General features: G+C 39.6%; 2 protein-coding genes across 2 annotated transcripts; one reads left to right on the top strand and one right to left on the bottom strand.

The window, feature by feature from the left end:
- The first annotated feature begins 788 nt into the window (after window positions 1-788).
- On the top strand, window positions 789-1,715 carry LOC140999347 (probable G-protein coupled receptor 139). Its single transcript, XM_073469700.1, has one exon. The coding sequence runs from the start codon at window positions 789-791 to the stop codon at window positions 1,713-1,715; it is 927 nt and encodes a 308-aa protein (XP_073325801.1).
- Window positions 1,716-5,634: 3,919 nt separating this feature from the next.
- Window positions 5,635-15,939, bottom strand: eif2d (eukaryotic translation initiation factor 2D). Its single transcript, XM_073471054.1, has 15 exons — window positions 15,714-15,939; window positions 14,675-14,865; window positions 14,487-14,570; window positions 14,301-14,391; window positions 14,119-14,226; window positions 12,823-13,091; window positions 12,424-12,541; window positions 12,277-12,322; window positions 12,096-12,202; window positions 11,816-11,971; window positions 9,468-9,557; window positions 8,939-9,034; window positions 7,456-7,576; window positions 5,885-6,059; window positions 5,635-5,799 (listed from the first exon to the last, which is right to left on the bottom strand). The coding sequence occupies exons 1-15, from the start codon at window positions 15,767-15,769 to the stop codon at window positions 5,729-5,731; spliced, it is 1,779 nt and encodes a 592-aa protein (XP_073327155.1). The 5' UTR covers window positions 15,770-15,939; the 3' UTR covers window positions 5,635-5,728.
- Between the last annotated feature and the right edge of the window lie 638 nt (window positions 15,940-16,577).

Genomic DNA, 16,577 nt, shown 5'->3' with positions numbered 1-16,577 from the left:
GTATTTATTTTATACTAAATATATAAAAATATATATTTATATAGTGCCTGTTACAAAGTTACAGTACTTAAGACTGACTCCAAACCAGGCATTTCAGGCAGTGCAGGAGCAGTGTTTTCTGTGGGAGAGAGTAACTCCCTTTGGCGTGAACTTTGGGCCTTTTCACATTGCAGACCTTTTACGTGCACAAAAATGCTACATAACACAATAAAGGACAGGCAAAAACCCAAAAAACATAATACAACCTCTTTAAAGATAGTGTTTCCGCTGTCCCCAAGGGGCCAAAAACATGTTATTGCAGGTTTTAAGTTTCCTGCTATTGATCAATATTATTCTACAGACAGACATGGATAAAAAAACAAATCTTTACCCTTTTTCTTTTTTCCCTTTTCCCACCTTCCCTGCAATCACAGTGTCATAAATCCCCTTTAATGATCAAACCAGGCTGTTGACACACATGGTTTGCATGTGAGATGAGGTGGGAGTGACCACCTTGTGTATAAGCCATATGTGCATATTGAGCTAAGATGCGGCAATGATGTTGCTTCTATCATGGTACTGCCTGCGGTGTGAGAGAATATGAGCCTTCAAAAGAAACACTGGATGGTGACGCTACAAGAAGTTTTCTACCCTGCTTTAGCAGCTGTTGGTATTCCCTGTAAGTACATCAAAACTTCATATCAAGAGTTAGAGCTTTTGGCTCATCTCATACCAAAACACTTTCCTGTTTTTTGGCTTATAAATGATGCTGTTCATTTAGAAGGGTAGTGGTGATAGCTCTGACGGAGATGCCTTTATTGACACAAATCTATTCCTCAGCCAACACCATCACCTTTCTGATCATCTTGAGGAGGAACTGCATGCTCTCCAAATCCAGCACTTTTTACCTGATGGCCATGTCTGTGGCCGACAACCTTGTTCTGCTCTTCATCGTGGTTCTTGAACTCTCTGTTAAGTACCACCAGCAGGAGCCTTTTTGGAGTTACGAGCCATGGTGCAGCCTGAGGGACATTTTTAACTACGGAGCATACAACGCCTCAACGTGGCTGGTGGTTGTCTTTACAGTGGAACGTTTTATTTCCATCCACACATGGAAAGTGAAAACCAAAATCTGCACTCAAAGATGTGCAGCATGGACTATAACAGCAGTTTTTCTCCTCAGTCATCTTTGTGCCATTCCTTACTTCTGGTCTAACGCGTCAGTCTACACGAACAACCAGACTAGATGTATCTACAGACCAGAGGCCCCATCTCGCTTCATTCACACCCTGGTTTGGTTTCAAACACTGCAAGCCTACATATTCCCCTTCCTCATCATACTCACAGTTAACTGGCTGACTCTGCGCCTGATCTCCCTCAGCAACCGTGTTCACATCACTGCTGATTTGACTTCAAGGGTCAACAAAGTCATGCCCCTGCTGCGCTCCAGGAAGAGAAAATCTGTGGTGCTTCTAGTAACTGTGTCTATGAGTTTTGTGCTGCTGTCTGTCACCCGTGCTATAACGCAGATCATCCTCCGCACCACTCACATGTACACTTTGGATCGTAATGATTATAACATCAAGATAAATATAGCAGCTGACGCTGGCACCATGCTCAGCCTGAGCAACGCGGCTGCCAACATGTACTTATATGTATGCACCCAGTCCAAGTTTCGCCAAGAGTTCTCTGCTTGCGCAAGACAGGTGTCCTTCTGCTGCAAAACAAAACTGTAGACAGATAAAACCCCTTCTGTGCCTTTAATAAACACAATTACTGACACTTTGAAGGTGGCTTGTACATGTGTACTCTCCTGGTGTCTGGAAACAGAGGAAATTACCTAATTCCGACCATAACCGCTTAACGTCTTTCATTGAAGTACTGCTCCATAAAATACAATCTAATTTTCTTTATTACTGTGTTTTACTCACTATGACCTACTATTAAAGAAGTGGGTTGGCTTAACCTCCTTGTTAACAATCATGACACACATCCCACTGTTTGACATGGCAAAGCCAATTTCAGATTTAATTTCCTGCAACTGGTTTCCAGATCCAGAACAAACAAGAAACAAGATCTGACTCTACGGCCATTGTCACTCTTGGCAAGGCAGTTTGTAACATTCTAGTACAAATGTACAACGTTGGCTAAATCAGAGACATGACAAATGTGTAGCATGATTGATATACCACATATAATTTTCTTCATCCTATTTTGATGATTTCCTGAAGGTCTGAAATAAAGTTGTTATTGAATTGTTTTCAATTTTTGTTTGGTTTCCTAAACTAAAACCAGTAGTCTCCAAAGTAGTGTTGTGGTACTCAAGATCAGTCTTGAGATTGGTATCAAGACAATTTTTTTAATCTCGGTCTCATCTTGGACTCGGTTGCATTTTTACTCGGTCTCGTCTTGGTCTCAGACAAAGAGCACTCTGGATTTTATGTCAAGACCAGCCAAAACCAGAGGCAATAAAAGAGGTGAATGAAGAGTTTTCTTTTCTTCTGTGGGTGTTTTCTTAATTTATTTTTTTCAGATCAATTTGAGGACTGCATATGGTTTGCATGTTCCACATTTTGGTGTTAGTGTGTCATTAAACACAGGGCATGCCTTGGTCTTGAGTCTTGACTGGGTCTCAACCCCTCAAAGGCTTGGTTTTGTCTCAGTCTCTATACACTCTGTTCGTGGTAGTGACTTGGTCTTGGATGAGGTGGTCTTGACCACAACGCTGCTCCAAAGTCAAAATCCGTCATTGAAATGCAATTTTATAAAACTATATTCTCAGTTCATAATTTTATGTTTTTCCCCTCAAAATGAAAAAAAGGCTTGCCATTTTTTCCAAAGAAAGCACTGACCAACGATGGCCCATGGTCTTAAAATACAAAACTAACACTCTCACTCACTAAGTTAGTGTTTGTTTGGCTTAAACAAATCCCTTGTAGCAAAACTGGTCTGGCCCAGTGATGGTCCATACAGCCTACCAACATTCGGCCCAAGTTCAGCAATGAATTACGGTCCACAGGTGGTCCTGATGTTGTAGCCAGAACACAGGCTAACAAGGCCATATCTCAGCCGACTGTATGACCATAGCTGCACCTACTTGCCAGATGTTGGCCCAGACAGACAGGTCAGACAGACATCGTACTTAAAAGGGACAGTTCTGTAGAGACGTGAACAAACGTTTTTCATTCCACCACAGACATCAGACAAAGACATCTGATATCTCTTCTGATGTCAACATCATAGGACGGCTGGTTTACATGTAAGAAGAGCCTATGATGGATTCTCATACTGAGCCCTACCAATACATTTAATGCCCTGACAGGTCACTTCTTGAAGTTGATGTTTTTGAACCACGAAATATGGGCAAGTGTAAGGTTCTCATGAGGGCCAAATGTAATTGTTGGGCGACTGGGTCAGAGCACCTCCAGATGACAGGTCAGTATACAGTGGTTAGTACCGACTAAAAGTGGTCGAATGAAGGAGAACAGTTGAAACAGTGACAGAGTCATGGGCACCCAAGACTCACTAATGCACAGGGGGAGCAAAGGTTAGCCCGACTTGTTGGATCCCACAGATGAGCTACTGTGGCACAAACTCCTGAAAAGTGATATTTTCTGCCCCCAGTGCAGCCGCGATTGTCAAAACGGTGGCAGAAGGTGCCTAATCAGGCCTGTTAGAGCTGATCAATCAGTGCTGACTGGGCTTAAAGAGATAGGAACTAAAACAGAGTATTTTGGGTAGAGAGTGAATAGAGGAATGAAAAAATAGCATCTAAACATTTCCTTGTAAACACCTAAGTATTAATCTGAAAATTAGTATAATATGTCTGTGCATACCCCTGCCCACCTCCAAAAGTGCCTGCATGTGAGCATTAGACCTGGACCGTGGAGCAGTGGAAGCAGGCGGCCCGGTCTGATGATTCACATTTGTATTTATACCATTAATCTGGGGAAGAAGGCAGGCCGGCGGACGCGGAGGACGTCCGGGCAATGTTCTGCTGGGTAACCTAGGGTCCCGTCATTCATCATTTTGTCATGCCTGCCTAAATATTGTTGCAGATCAACTAGAACCCTTCACGGCTACAGTATTCCCTGATGGCAGTGGCCTCTTTCAGCATGATAAAGCGTTCTGCCACACTGAAAAAAAAATGGTTCAGGGATGGTTTGAGGAATATGTCAAAACAGTCCAAGGTGTAAATGTGCTCGAACAGCTGTGGGATGAGCTGAAACAACAATACTGATGGATGGAGGCCCACCTTCCAACTAATACGACTTGCTGTTAACATCTTGGTGCCAGATACCACCATTGTGCAAGTTGCCCGGGAGCCAAAACCAGGGAAGAACATTCTGCACACTGACGGCACAACACATTCTTCTCATTAAACTCATTGCTTTGAACACATGCCGATACCTGAACAAAACTCAGATGAGTGTGTCCACAAAGGGAGGAGGAGAGGAGGACAAAAATATGGGTGTGTAGGACATGGAAAAAAACTAGGAAAAAAACCCCAAACTTTATTACCTTAAACAACAGAGGCACAAATTCCATCTTTTACCACTACAACAAATAAATGACAAATATGATGAAGGCTCAGAAGGCACATTTAGCACATGGAACACTAGGTTGGCTACCACAAACAGCTGACCTCAACATAACTGAGGCTGTCTAATTGCACACAGCCTCAGTTGAAAAGTTAAAGTTTGTATGTTGCTAAAAAAAGAAGACCCTTACAAAAACAACCAAAATCAAATGAAGAATTATGGCAAATTTCTGTGAGGAACATGAAAAAAAATTTTACCACAGGAGAAATATAACAATTTCCTTTGGTGTGGTTACTTACCCTCGTGAAATAATGCCGTTTTGAATTGTATGAAACACGGCACAACATACTGGCTTGCTTGAAACAGGTTTCTGTTACTTTTTATTGTGTCCATGTTTCTTTGTGTTTACTCCAGCACTACCAAAACAAGGCCCCTGATCCTAAATGGTTTCAGCAGAGCTTCCAGGTAAGAATATGGAAATACAGGTTAAGGAGTTAAGGCACAGAACCATAAACAGCAACGTCCCTGTTTTGTCTCCAGCTGGGGAGGTTTGGCAGATGGTACTGTTGGCAGTCTAAAAATGGTATGAAATGTCCCCCCAAAAACTTTAAAAAAGATAATCAATACAAACTTGTGGATGTAGAAACCATTTCATTGTCAAACTATAAAATAAAGTGGTAAAAACTGAACACTGAATACCGTACTGCATCACCAGCTTATACGAAGATGAGAGAAGAAAGTGCAGCGTGATTGTGAAAATAAATTTTGGTTAAAAAAATGATTGTCTTTTACAAAATAATGTGAAAACATCCGCCTAACATTGGAAAAATTGGCTCGATCATTTGAGAATTGAACGACTTAATGAAACTTGCTTGGATTATAATAAAAAAATCTTCCCAAATGACTGATCTTTTTTGGACACAACATTAAAGGTTTGATCAGCTTCAATGAATGCTTGACTGATGAGTTTTTCTACTAAATTCCTCTTTCTCTTCAGCATCAGAAATGAATTACTTTGTGGTCAAACAATTCTGGTCTGGTTTAAATGATCCCATCAGTCAGTTTACTCAAATTTTCTCAGAACAGACAAATCAGAACAAATTCACTACTCAACTTTGAAATGATGACAGTGAATCAACTTTATTACACCCATTGCTGTTTTGTTTACATAGAGTAAATCATCAGACAGTAAACAGTTTGTTAATATGCTACTTCTTCTTGCCACCCTTGGGAGCTTTGTCTAGTCCTTGAATGTACTTGCGAGGAATTCGATAATGATCTGAAATTGAAATAAAAGCTTAGACAAATGGAATTTATTTGTTTGAGAAATTGTAAGATAAATCAAGTATGATTAAGATCCAAACCTAGCATCAAATTGCCGACTTGATGAATCTGGTTGCCTTGGATCTGGACCAGGACTTTGTCCTTGGACCCTGGGATGGGCTGTAAGACGGAGCTGGCCTGGACTCTGCGCTGCAAAGCAGTGGCAACTACTGCAGGATCCAAACCGTACACCTCAAGGTTCTTTATAAGCGTGACCTAAAGGGAGTGTATGGAAACAATTACAGCTAGAAAAAAATTGAATCAACCAGGCAGAAAGATGACACGATAATATTTTCCCAATAACACATCTGTATTTTATGATTGCCAAGTACATACTGCAAAACAGAAACACAATTGTTACCATAAGATAGGTTTTACAGATGAAAAGCAAAGAACTGACAAGTTTAATCCTCAAATGTAAGATCCCAGTACATATATCAGCCAATTTTTCATAACCAGATTTGGACAATAATTTGGGTTGGATGGTCCACCACTGAAATGTCTGCAAAAACTGTGAATGGATCGCTTTGAAATTGGACAGATAATCCTGTTCTGCACAGAATGAACCCTGATAATTAAAGTCTTCAGGCAATATTTCATCTAGTGCCATCATTAAATTGACTTGACTTTTAATAACTTTGAGGATTCAAAACAAACATCTGTAAAACTACCATCCCAATCAGTCTCAGCTGTCCTTTGTCTTTAGTAGTATTTAGTTTGGCTGCATGACACGGTAATAATCATACTGTGATTGCGGTATGATTAAATCACATCAATGATGTGACATTTGTTATGGTCTGTACGAAACAAACATGCTTTCTTACATCTATTTTTTAGTTTTGTAGTAGGGCACTGCAGTACTTCATTATAATGCCGTTTCGTCAGATATTTTACCTTCATCAACAAATTGCAGCTTCAGCCATATTGAGATTTCAATAATATTTTGATTAATTGTGCATCCCTACTAATTAGCAAACGTTCTGTCCAGACGAGTGTTTAAGCACTCAAGAAATAATCTCCCTCCATACCAACACATCCGAAAACGCATATCATCTGACCATTTACATACACCGGGCATGAGCATGCCGTTGTAAACAGGAAGCGGGTTGTATACTCGGTTGCTTGGTTACAGAAAATACAATGAGCGAGGCAGGAAAACATGACTGCGCTTCAAAAGAATCGTCTTGGATAACTTCCGTTTGTGTCTTTCGAAATGTAAAACGTGAAACAATATAACATCCATTCCGTCAACGTGCAAACTCAAATACTTCAATATCATAACACATACGAGTTCACATTTGCCAATTATTCTACGAACACTGATAAACGTGTGTCTGCATCATCTGTTCCAAAAGTCTTTGGTTATGCCCGTCCAGACATAAACACTGAAAATGGCGTTTCTGAAGTTTTCCAAAAGCTCAGTTTTCAGTGACCTGAAATGCTGTTTACTTGTGTACAAAAGGCCAGAACGCACAGAAAAAGCTTGCCCGTGTGGGAGTGGACTGGGCTTTAGTCATACACTCTCACATATGACTAACAGTAAAAAGAAATTTTAAGAAATTCCTGCTTATCTACAGCTGGCAATTTAAGGGATTGTAACTAAAGTTGTCACCTTCTTATTGGAGCCACGAGAAGCCACAGCGATGTCTATGGGCTCAATGTGGCCCTTCCTTGTTACAGGTGCCAGTCCGGGGAATACAACTTGATAACACTCCTGCATTCGTCCCAGTGTCCTGTGAAAATATGATGGTGTTGTTTAATCTACACCATAACTTTGTTACAATGAGATAAGAGCCTTGAATTATATTTATACTTACATTATTCACTTTCTCATAGAGAGCAAAATGAGATCACGACATTTATGAAAAGAGAAAGATCACTGAGCCTTTCTTCAACTGGCTCCATGTTGTCTTCACTATCAACAGTCTCTACTGGCCAAGCTGACCAATCACAGTACTTGTCGTCTCAATGTGGTATCTCTATAGATAATATATAAAGGTGTATTTACACTTTTTTTACACGGGGATCCCGTGCCCCCTGTTAGGATCTCCCCTTGTAAAACTGCCATTGTATTGTTGAGGCGCCACCACTATACGGAGCAAAGAGCATCTGTTGAACAAACAAACCCACTAAAATCTGAACTCAGGGCAGAGAAAATAAAATATTATCATAACAATCATAAGGCAAGTTGTTCCAGACTTTAGCTTGAGGAAATTTTGTATTACTGGTCCTCTTTAAATATGAATTCTCTTTGAATCCTGCTGATCTGAAAGTGCCTTGCATCTTAAATATTCCCGAGGGAGTCCATCCATCCCTGTTAGAGATTAACAAATGTCCTAATGGCAACACTTGAACGGTCAATCAAATTACCCTTAAAAATAAACAGGTGTCAGTGCTTATTTTGAATGATGAATGCACCACAAAATAATTCAAATAGACGATGATGTCTAATTCTTAATAAGTCCCAGGGGAGGAAAACGCAACGCAAGGAGGTCTTTGCTTTTATCTGCCTTAGTATCTCCAAAGCCCGCTTTAATTTCTCAATGAACAATGTTTTCCATTCGTCATTCATTAGGGCCTCAAAAATGAGCAAAATGGACTTTGCTTAAGGCAAAGGTAACTAAAAACATTAAGGACTTTGTCTCTCTAATAATGTATCTTGTTTTTATAGCAGCAGTTACAAACCAGATGTGAGTATCGGACTTGAGAGCAGAGGCATTATTGTTGTTTACAGATTGGATGTGGATTGACGGGTTTCCATTAGGATGATTATTCTATCCTGTGTTTATCCTGCAATTAAGATGCTGACAGCCTCCAACTGCCCACATTAGCAAGGGATTCAAATGTGGCCTCATATTGGCGAAAAGGATGTTGCAACTAATTTTTATTTTCTATTTATTAAAATTTGTCTTCAAAGAATTCTATAGTATGTAACACACACTGTATGTGGTCCCACTTTTACCTGGGTAGGAAGTGCAGAAGTGCAGATAAGAATTTGCCAAAGCTTTGAGTGAAGTACTCAACATTTATTTTTTATGTTGTCCACATAAACGTCCCATAAAAAACAAAATAAGAAAAACAAAACAAGTCTTTACCTGCTAAAGAGGTCATCCCACTTGAGAGACTGTACTTCCTGGTATTCTGATTTCTCCAGCAAGCAGTCACACAGAGTCGGGTTTATGGTCACGTAACTGTTAAGAGGGGTGAAAAGCATTGGAGCTACTTGTTCTGGAAAAAAGCTCCTCAGACAGTGGATGGACGGCGCTCAGCAGTGAACTTGCCGCCGTGTTAAGCTATGCCAGTTCCACAACAGATTTTATTTGATTTCTCCCATCATTGACAACTTGTTTCACATCAGAAGACGCACAATTTTCACAACCTAAAAATAAACGCGTGATGTCTCTTTCAATTTCAGGATTACATTTAAGCATTTTGGCCAGTTATAACATCACATGGCCTGCCGTCAGCTCTGTATTTGTTCCCTTTTACAGCTGCCGCCAATTATGAAAAACCCAAACTACTAAGCTATTTAAACCCAAACTGAGCTCTGTGTCAGCTGACAAGCACATAGTTTGATTGTAACAGTAAACGGTGCACTCGACTGAATCTTAAGAATCTACTTACTTCTTATTATTTTCGTCCACCAGTTCATTCTTCTTCACATATTCTGTGACAATATTTCTCACCTCAGCAGGTTGCAGTACAGCTCCTTTCCTGTAGGGGCATCAAAGTACAAATGAAACCAAAGTAGACAAGAATAAATGTGCAAATGAGAGAAATGCATTAAGGTGTCTTCAGCTTAGGGAGTTACTAAAGACTTCTGTAATGTACTGAATTCGACACTAATTTGAAAATAAAAACAGACTATTGGTATGAATTAATTTGTGTATTTAATGTTCTTTATTTGGGGTGGGAATCATAAAGTAGCTCATAATACGATACGATCAAGCAGCGGTGGAGAGGGTACTGAAGATCGGTCCTTAAGTACGAGTACAGTTACATTACTGAAAAATTACTCAATTACAAGTAAAACTACTGGTATTAAAATAAGACAATAAAAGTACAAAGTAGTCTTCTCAAACATTACTCAGAGTATTACTTACTTTTTAACCATTGGTGCTTAATGCATTATCAAGAAACGGCATTCAATCAAAGGGGTTTCTCTTCTCTAAACCTGGGCCTGCTGCAGAGTTTGGGTTTTTTTTGTCCGTATGTCAGGGTTTTAACTGGCCTGTTTGACTACAAAATTGCAGATGAAAGGTTTAGATATTCATTCAAATTGTACGCAGTGCAAGTACCCAAAAAATAACTTAATTACAGTAATTTGAGTGGATGCAATTAGTTACTTCCACCCCTGCTATCCCAGTAAAGCAATTCTACAATACTTGATTCATTGAAAGACAATCATCTACGATACATCAGGAGGTCTATGTAACTGAAGAAAATAAAATACTCCTAAAAAGTTGAAAAGCAAGACTGCAACTTGTCCATGTCCACATGAACCATCATGTTAATGTAAAATAGCCATAAAATGGAAAAAGGGCAAACTGCCAGAAAGCAGAACAGTTCTGGAGTTAAATTGTTTAAAGGAAGGATACAGCTATACCTCACTAAAATCTGTATAAATTCATTCTCTCGACACTACAAGGAGTCATAAGGCAAGTTAATTTAGCAGGGGAATGTGTGAGGAGCACCTGCATGTATACTGCTGTGTCAATGATTTGACAAACACAAAACTAGAAAAAAAGAAATAATAATTGGTCACCAATTTAATAAAATTAAAATATTAAGTTAAAAATGATATGTACTTCTTTTCCCTTACTGGAAAATCAAAAATCCATGAATAAGAAAATAGGTTTCATTCTAAAAGTTTAACAACTGCCCAAAAGGTGTCTCCTACTGGGCCATATTTGAGTGACACAGGACTTTTAAAAGTTCTGAAAATTAAAAGGTGGGGACAAAAGCTATAATCAGCATGTAATAACAGGTTTGTGTGTTTGTACTTGTGTGCGTGCCTTCAGACCATGGACATATAGTGTGTTATTATCATTAGCAAGCAATTGACATAAGCACCGCAGGGGGAAAAAAACCTCCAAACATGCTTTTTTTCCCCAGGCAAGTGTTCTTTATCTGTGACCAGATGGGAGTAAAAAATGAATTGAGGGGTCATGTGGTACTGAGGTTAGGGGTTTAGAAACTAATGGCCTGGAAGCATGCGAAGTGTGTCAGGACAAGCTTGTTCTTTTTGGAGACAGGCGGCATGGTGAGAAAACAGGGGGAGCAGTAGAGAATTATAGATTGAAAAAAGCTTTTGTAAAGCAGTAACAGAAGGTGGGAGGCAAAAGAGGGTGCTTCGAGATTGTGAGTTTTTGCGGAAATATGAACCATACGGATGGAAAACGACCTCATCGTGTTGTCTGAATGGGAAATTTATGCACTATATTGTGGCCTGGAAAAATTGCACAACAGGCGTTTCTCTTTATTGAAGACATTTTGGCTTCTCATAGAAGGAAAAGCACCAGGATTAATAAATTCTGGTTCATGGTCTTGGTATTGTGCTTTCACAGTTTACAAAGACACTTATACAGATGGGAGTCATTGTGAATGATATTAGTGACACTTGTGCTTTTCCTACTATGACAAGTTAAAATGGCTGCAGTGAAAAAGTCCTGGATAGAACCATAAAGGAGTGTCAATGAAAAAATGTGTCTATTGTATAAGCATGAGTAAAAAAGGGAGCAATTTAGGAACGGCCTTATGATTCATTGGTATGGGAATATTATCCCCTCACTGGGGGCTTAGAGGTCGAGGTCAACTACAGAACAGGAAGGGACTCAGTGCCACATTCATCTCTATAGGAAACTTATTGGAGTTGGCTGAAACACAAGCTTCAACTCTCCCTGCTATGTCTGAACCATGTATCAAGATTCAAGGTTAGGATAACATACAAAGACACACACACACACACACACCTCATGTTTGCCTCAAGAAAGAGGGGCCCCAGGCGAGCTGACACAGAGTACAGAGTTGTTATCTCAGGTGGATAGTATGGAGCTTCTCCTTCCCCTCCATCCTGCATCAGAACCACTTCATCATCTATCTCCTCAGGAACGCTGAAGGAACGCAGTCTATGACGTGTTTATGTGATAAAGAAGAAAAGTAAAGGGCAAGTCAAGCTGAATGTTGGCAAACTGTACATTTGAAACTCAACCAAAAATTTCTTTAAGTTGAGACAAGGCTTGGCTCACTCACTCTCGATTTTTCCAGTCCACCTCCACAATGCTCTCCACACCCTTGGTCAGTTCTTTTACACGCACAAGGTTATGCTGCTGCTGCATGGCCTGTAGAAACTTTGACAGCTGTTGGATAAAACATGTAATGAGTATTTACTTACAAAGTCTATTTATTTGTTTATCCCTGACATCTAAAATACCTTTTTGTAGCTGGATTTCTTGATATCGAGTTGCTTTCCACTTGGGCTAGAGAAGATACGTAGAAATAAAATACAGTAAAATAAGATATTTAGAGTACTTAATTAAATTACTGATCGGCAATTCTCAATAGATGAACTGTACTTTACCAGCAGGAAAACATGTGGTTGCGGAGAAAAGTACTGGTCAGCAGAGGGAGCTCTGACTTCTTCACCTTGCTCTTGAGAGCATGGAGGAAACACTGAAACAGCAGGGCGTCCATTATCTCTGTGAAATCAGGGTATGACCTGGGTCACATCCTTTTGTCTCTCTGAACATGCTCCCATTTTACCACGTCAGCAAATCATATTCTCCAGTTGTGTCAACAAACCACGACCATATGGTCAGAAAAATAAAAACAGCAATCATCTGGGATAAAAGTTCTTATGAGGGCGAGTCTTGTTCAAAGCTAATTCAGTGCAACTGTGGTGGTAAATACTTAATGCAACTTTACCGACTTTTTAAATTACACTTCAATAATATAACTGTAAGGGTGACTGATCTGATACCTTGTGGATGCTTCTGATTCTCCTGATTCTCCTCATCTTCCTCATTGCTCTTTTCACCCTTCTCCTCCTCTTGCTCTGCCAAACTCAGCTCCTCAATACCAGAACAGGCTTGATTTGTCACTGTGTCACCGGAAGTCTGCTCCTCCTCCACACACTTCTCGACCTCCTCCACCTCTTCCTCATCAAAATTACATTCCTCTCCATTCATCCCTTGCTCCGCACTCTCTGCATCTGGTAAAGATGGAGGACCTGACTTGTCTCCAAACGCCCTAAAAGAAGTGTATAAAAACACACGTGCAATGCTTTCTCAATTGTAGGGCTGCAGAGTGAATCCTGGAAATGTAATTATATTTTTTGTCTACAATTTCAGAGGTCCCAGCTCTGCATTAAGACAATTTGTTGAAAGGGGGCAATGCTGTGAACAGTTTGACGATTTGGGAAACATGCATATTCACTTTTTTTGCTGAGAGTTAGATGAAAAGACTGATACTACTCTGTTGTCTGTTCAAAACATAAATGGCTACAGCCCGTTCCAGCCACTCCCTTCTGGTCGGAGGAACAGATACCCTAAGATCAGCCCAACCAATCAAGAAACTCATTCATCACATGAACCAGTGGGAAGTGAAAAAATTACACTTAATGACATTGACAACATTGATGATGGCTGCTACTGATTATCTTTGGATACTGTTGTTTATGTCTGTCTGACCATTTTGTACCACAAATAGCCATTAAAGTTTTCTAAAGTCTAAGTTCTAAGTCTAAATCCCGTCAAAAAAATTGCCTTGCACATAACTCCTGTAAAACAACATGCTGTTTTAAATTGTTGGTTTTTGTACGTGACTTTTGTTGGGGTCTGTGCTAAACAACCAAGTTTTCTCACATGTGGAGAACAAAATGTGCCTGCCAAGACATCTCTGCAGCTCTACAGTGCTTGGTTATAATGCTGTTTTGTCACACATTTTACCTTTATATGAAAATCTTAGCTTCTTGGCCAAACTGCAATTTCAGTACACTTTGATTAATTGTGCAGCCCTAACAGAAAGTGTTAAGTAGTGAGCTTTAGATGTGATATAGACTGATTTGTTTTACCTTCAGACAGAACCAGCCACAACATTTCTAACTGTTTCCATCTCCTGTCTGTGGCTTTATAATGAAAGGACAGACATAAGTAGTAAGTAAGTAGTAGATAGTGGTATCGATCTTTTCATCTAACTCTGTGCAAGAAAACGTCAGACTGTCACTTTAAACAAAAACATTAATTTATAAAAATGCAGAAAGATGGCAGCTGCTCACCAGAGGTTATCCATGTACGTGTGGACAACACACACTCCTCTCCCTTTCATACCCAAACTGTGCATCTCTGCAGTGGACACTGCAGCAGTGCCAACTGCAACAGGAGCTCTGCAATCGACATGAGGAACAGTGTCACACTTTAATCTGTGGGGAACATGTCAGTCCAATCTAAATTAATTTACCTATTGTTCACCACTGTGACACCACAGCAGTTGCCCTGTTTCACATCTGGGAGACCACTTGAAGGCACCACCACACCTGGCAGCATGAGATCTTTCGGGGAACAAAGCATTTGTTACTTAATATAAATTTTAAGTGTACACTGTGAAACATCAGTCCAGGTTTTGACCTTTAAAAGAGAAGCTTACCTGCCCCTCCGATTAACTTCTGAAGCACAGGTGTCCATGTCCTGAATGTTGGCAGGAGATTAGGGTAACGCCAAAGCACATACACTGAAAAAAATTAACAATGCACAGCTACAATAATTGACTTAAAGGCGCTGATAATATTTTATCCACTAAATCATGTGACTATAATTTAATAGCCAGCTTTTCACCTGTAGGATAAAGTCGTTTCTCCAGTTCAAAGAACAGTGGATTTTTGTGAAGAACATAAAGTGTCACAGCATCTCCTTTATGTGCATAAATCTTCACTACATTTAATTCCTCTTTGTTAGGGATCAGCTCAGACAGCTCATCAGCAGACAGTGACGGAAAAGCTGCAGATATGTCGGCTTTGAGTTTTCTCCTAAAGGCAAGAACAAAAACAAGAGTCTCAGTCATTGTGTTCGTAATAACTACTGTTATAGATTAATATTTTGCACATGCATTATTTTGAATGCTTATCATTTAAAACTATTGTACTTGCACGTTTACACAGCCTTATGCTATTTTCAAAGATCCTAATGACGCCATAACCCATACTTTCCGTATAATAAATTGTCCTCTGAAATTTCAGCGTTGTTTGTGCATTTTGTCTATACTTATTCTTCCGTCTCAGAGAATTAAAATTTGCAGGCATTTACCCCAGTAAGTGTGATCATAATCAACATGGCTGAGCAATTTATGTATAATAACCAGAAGTTACTCTTTATAACACTGGATGGTATACGAAGTCAGACTGACATGTTCAACTGTAACTACACTGTTAAACATTTCAGATATCAGAAATCCAGCTTTGCAGAGTTAATTCATACAGATAACATATTAAATTAAGTGCATGAACAACATCTTCTGGCTAAATATTGATATGTTGCCAGCTAAAAAGCTGATTTTATCTGCTCAGTTCAGGACAAGGACTTGATAGAATTGCAGTACAGCTTACTACAACTAAAACACTTCTACTGGGGGTCTGAATCCACTGGTTTCAAGACCAAATATTGAACTTAACATAAGAATTACTCTAGTTTTGCCTTGCTCGAGCCATGTCAGCTGTAATGTTTATATTTAGACAGCCCTCTGACTTGTTTGAAGTTGGGTTTTTTTGAGTAGTTTTCATTAAACCACTGTATAAATAAAATTACATTATCTGTGGCTAGGAATAAATGGCGACCAGCAAAAGTCTACGTAGTGCTGGCAGCAGCATCTCTGACTCACCTGTCTGATCCTTTGATTGCGGTATTGGATTTGACACGGAACGGTCTGGCAAACATCTTCTCAGAAAATAAAACAACTACTGCGACGAATTCAACATGTCTGCCTCTGAGATAATGTCACTGTTGTCATAATAGCAGCCACACAAACTCTAAATCGCCACTACACTGGCGAGATAGCTTAGTGTTTTTCTTGTATTGGCTTCAGAATAATCAGCTGTTCTTCCTCGTTGGGTATGATGGTCCGACATGTATTTATTTCCGACGTGAAACTCTACCGCGGCAACGCGATTGATAGTTCCGCAGGAGGAGGCACAGGATGCATGATGAGAGAAATGTAGATTTTACTTGTTAGTAATAACGTTATATCGCCATTTCAGGGCAAGGTGGCTTTACTGGGCAAACTAGATAAGAACATTCCCGAAATGGCCATCAGAACTAAGTTGGGTACTTTATTATCTTCGCTTTATTGCACTGTTACCTTTCATTATCCGATTTATTATCACAACCCTATTATCTTTTATTTTCTGGTAACCCACAATGGTAACATGATGTTCCCATTTACCAGTCTACAATTCTAATTAATGCCATAGTGGCAGTAAAAATGTCCTTTCTCCTGCTGCGTTTTTGCTAATGGAGTCACAAAGACATTCAAACACCAGGGATCAAACCGGCTAACAGAGAAAAGATGTCTATTTAATTTATGTACTTTACATCAAAGTGTCTAATTTTATTTTTTCCAGATGAAGTATCTCTGTCATGAAACCTGCCCAGAACCACCATAGGGTGAGCACTGGAATGAATAAATTTTGATTGATTGATTGAGTAAATGTTACTTCAGCTTATAAGGAATGTGAGGTCATGAACT

Source organism: Pagrus major, chromosome 7 (genome assembly GCF_040436345.1).
Source record: "Pagrus major chromosome 7, Pma_NU_1.0".
Taxonomy (NCBI): Eukaryota; Metazoa; Chordata; class Actinopteri; order Spariformes; family Sparidae; genus Pagrus; species Pagrus major.
Note: the sequence above shows the minus strand (reverse complement) of the source record. Positions and strands in the feature narration are given on the sequence as shown.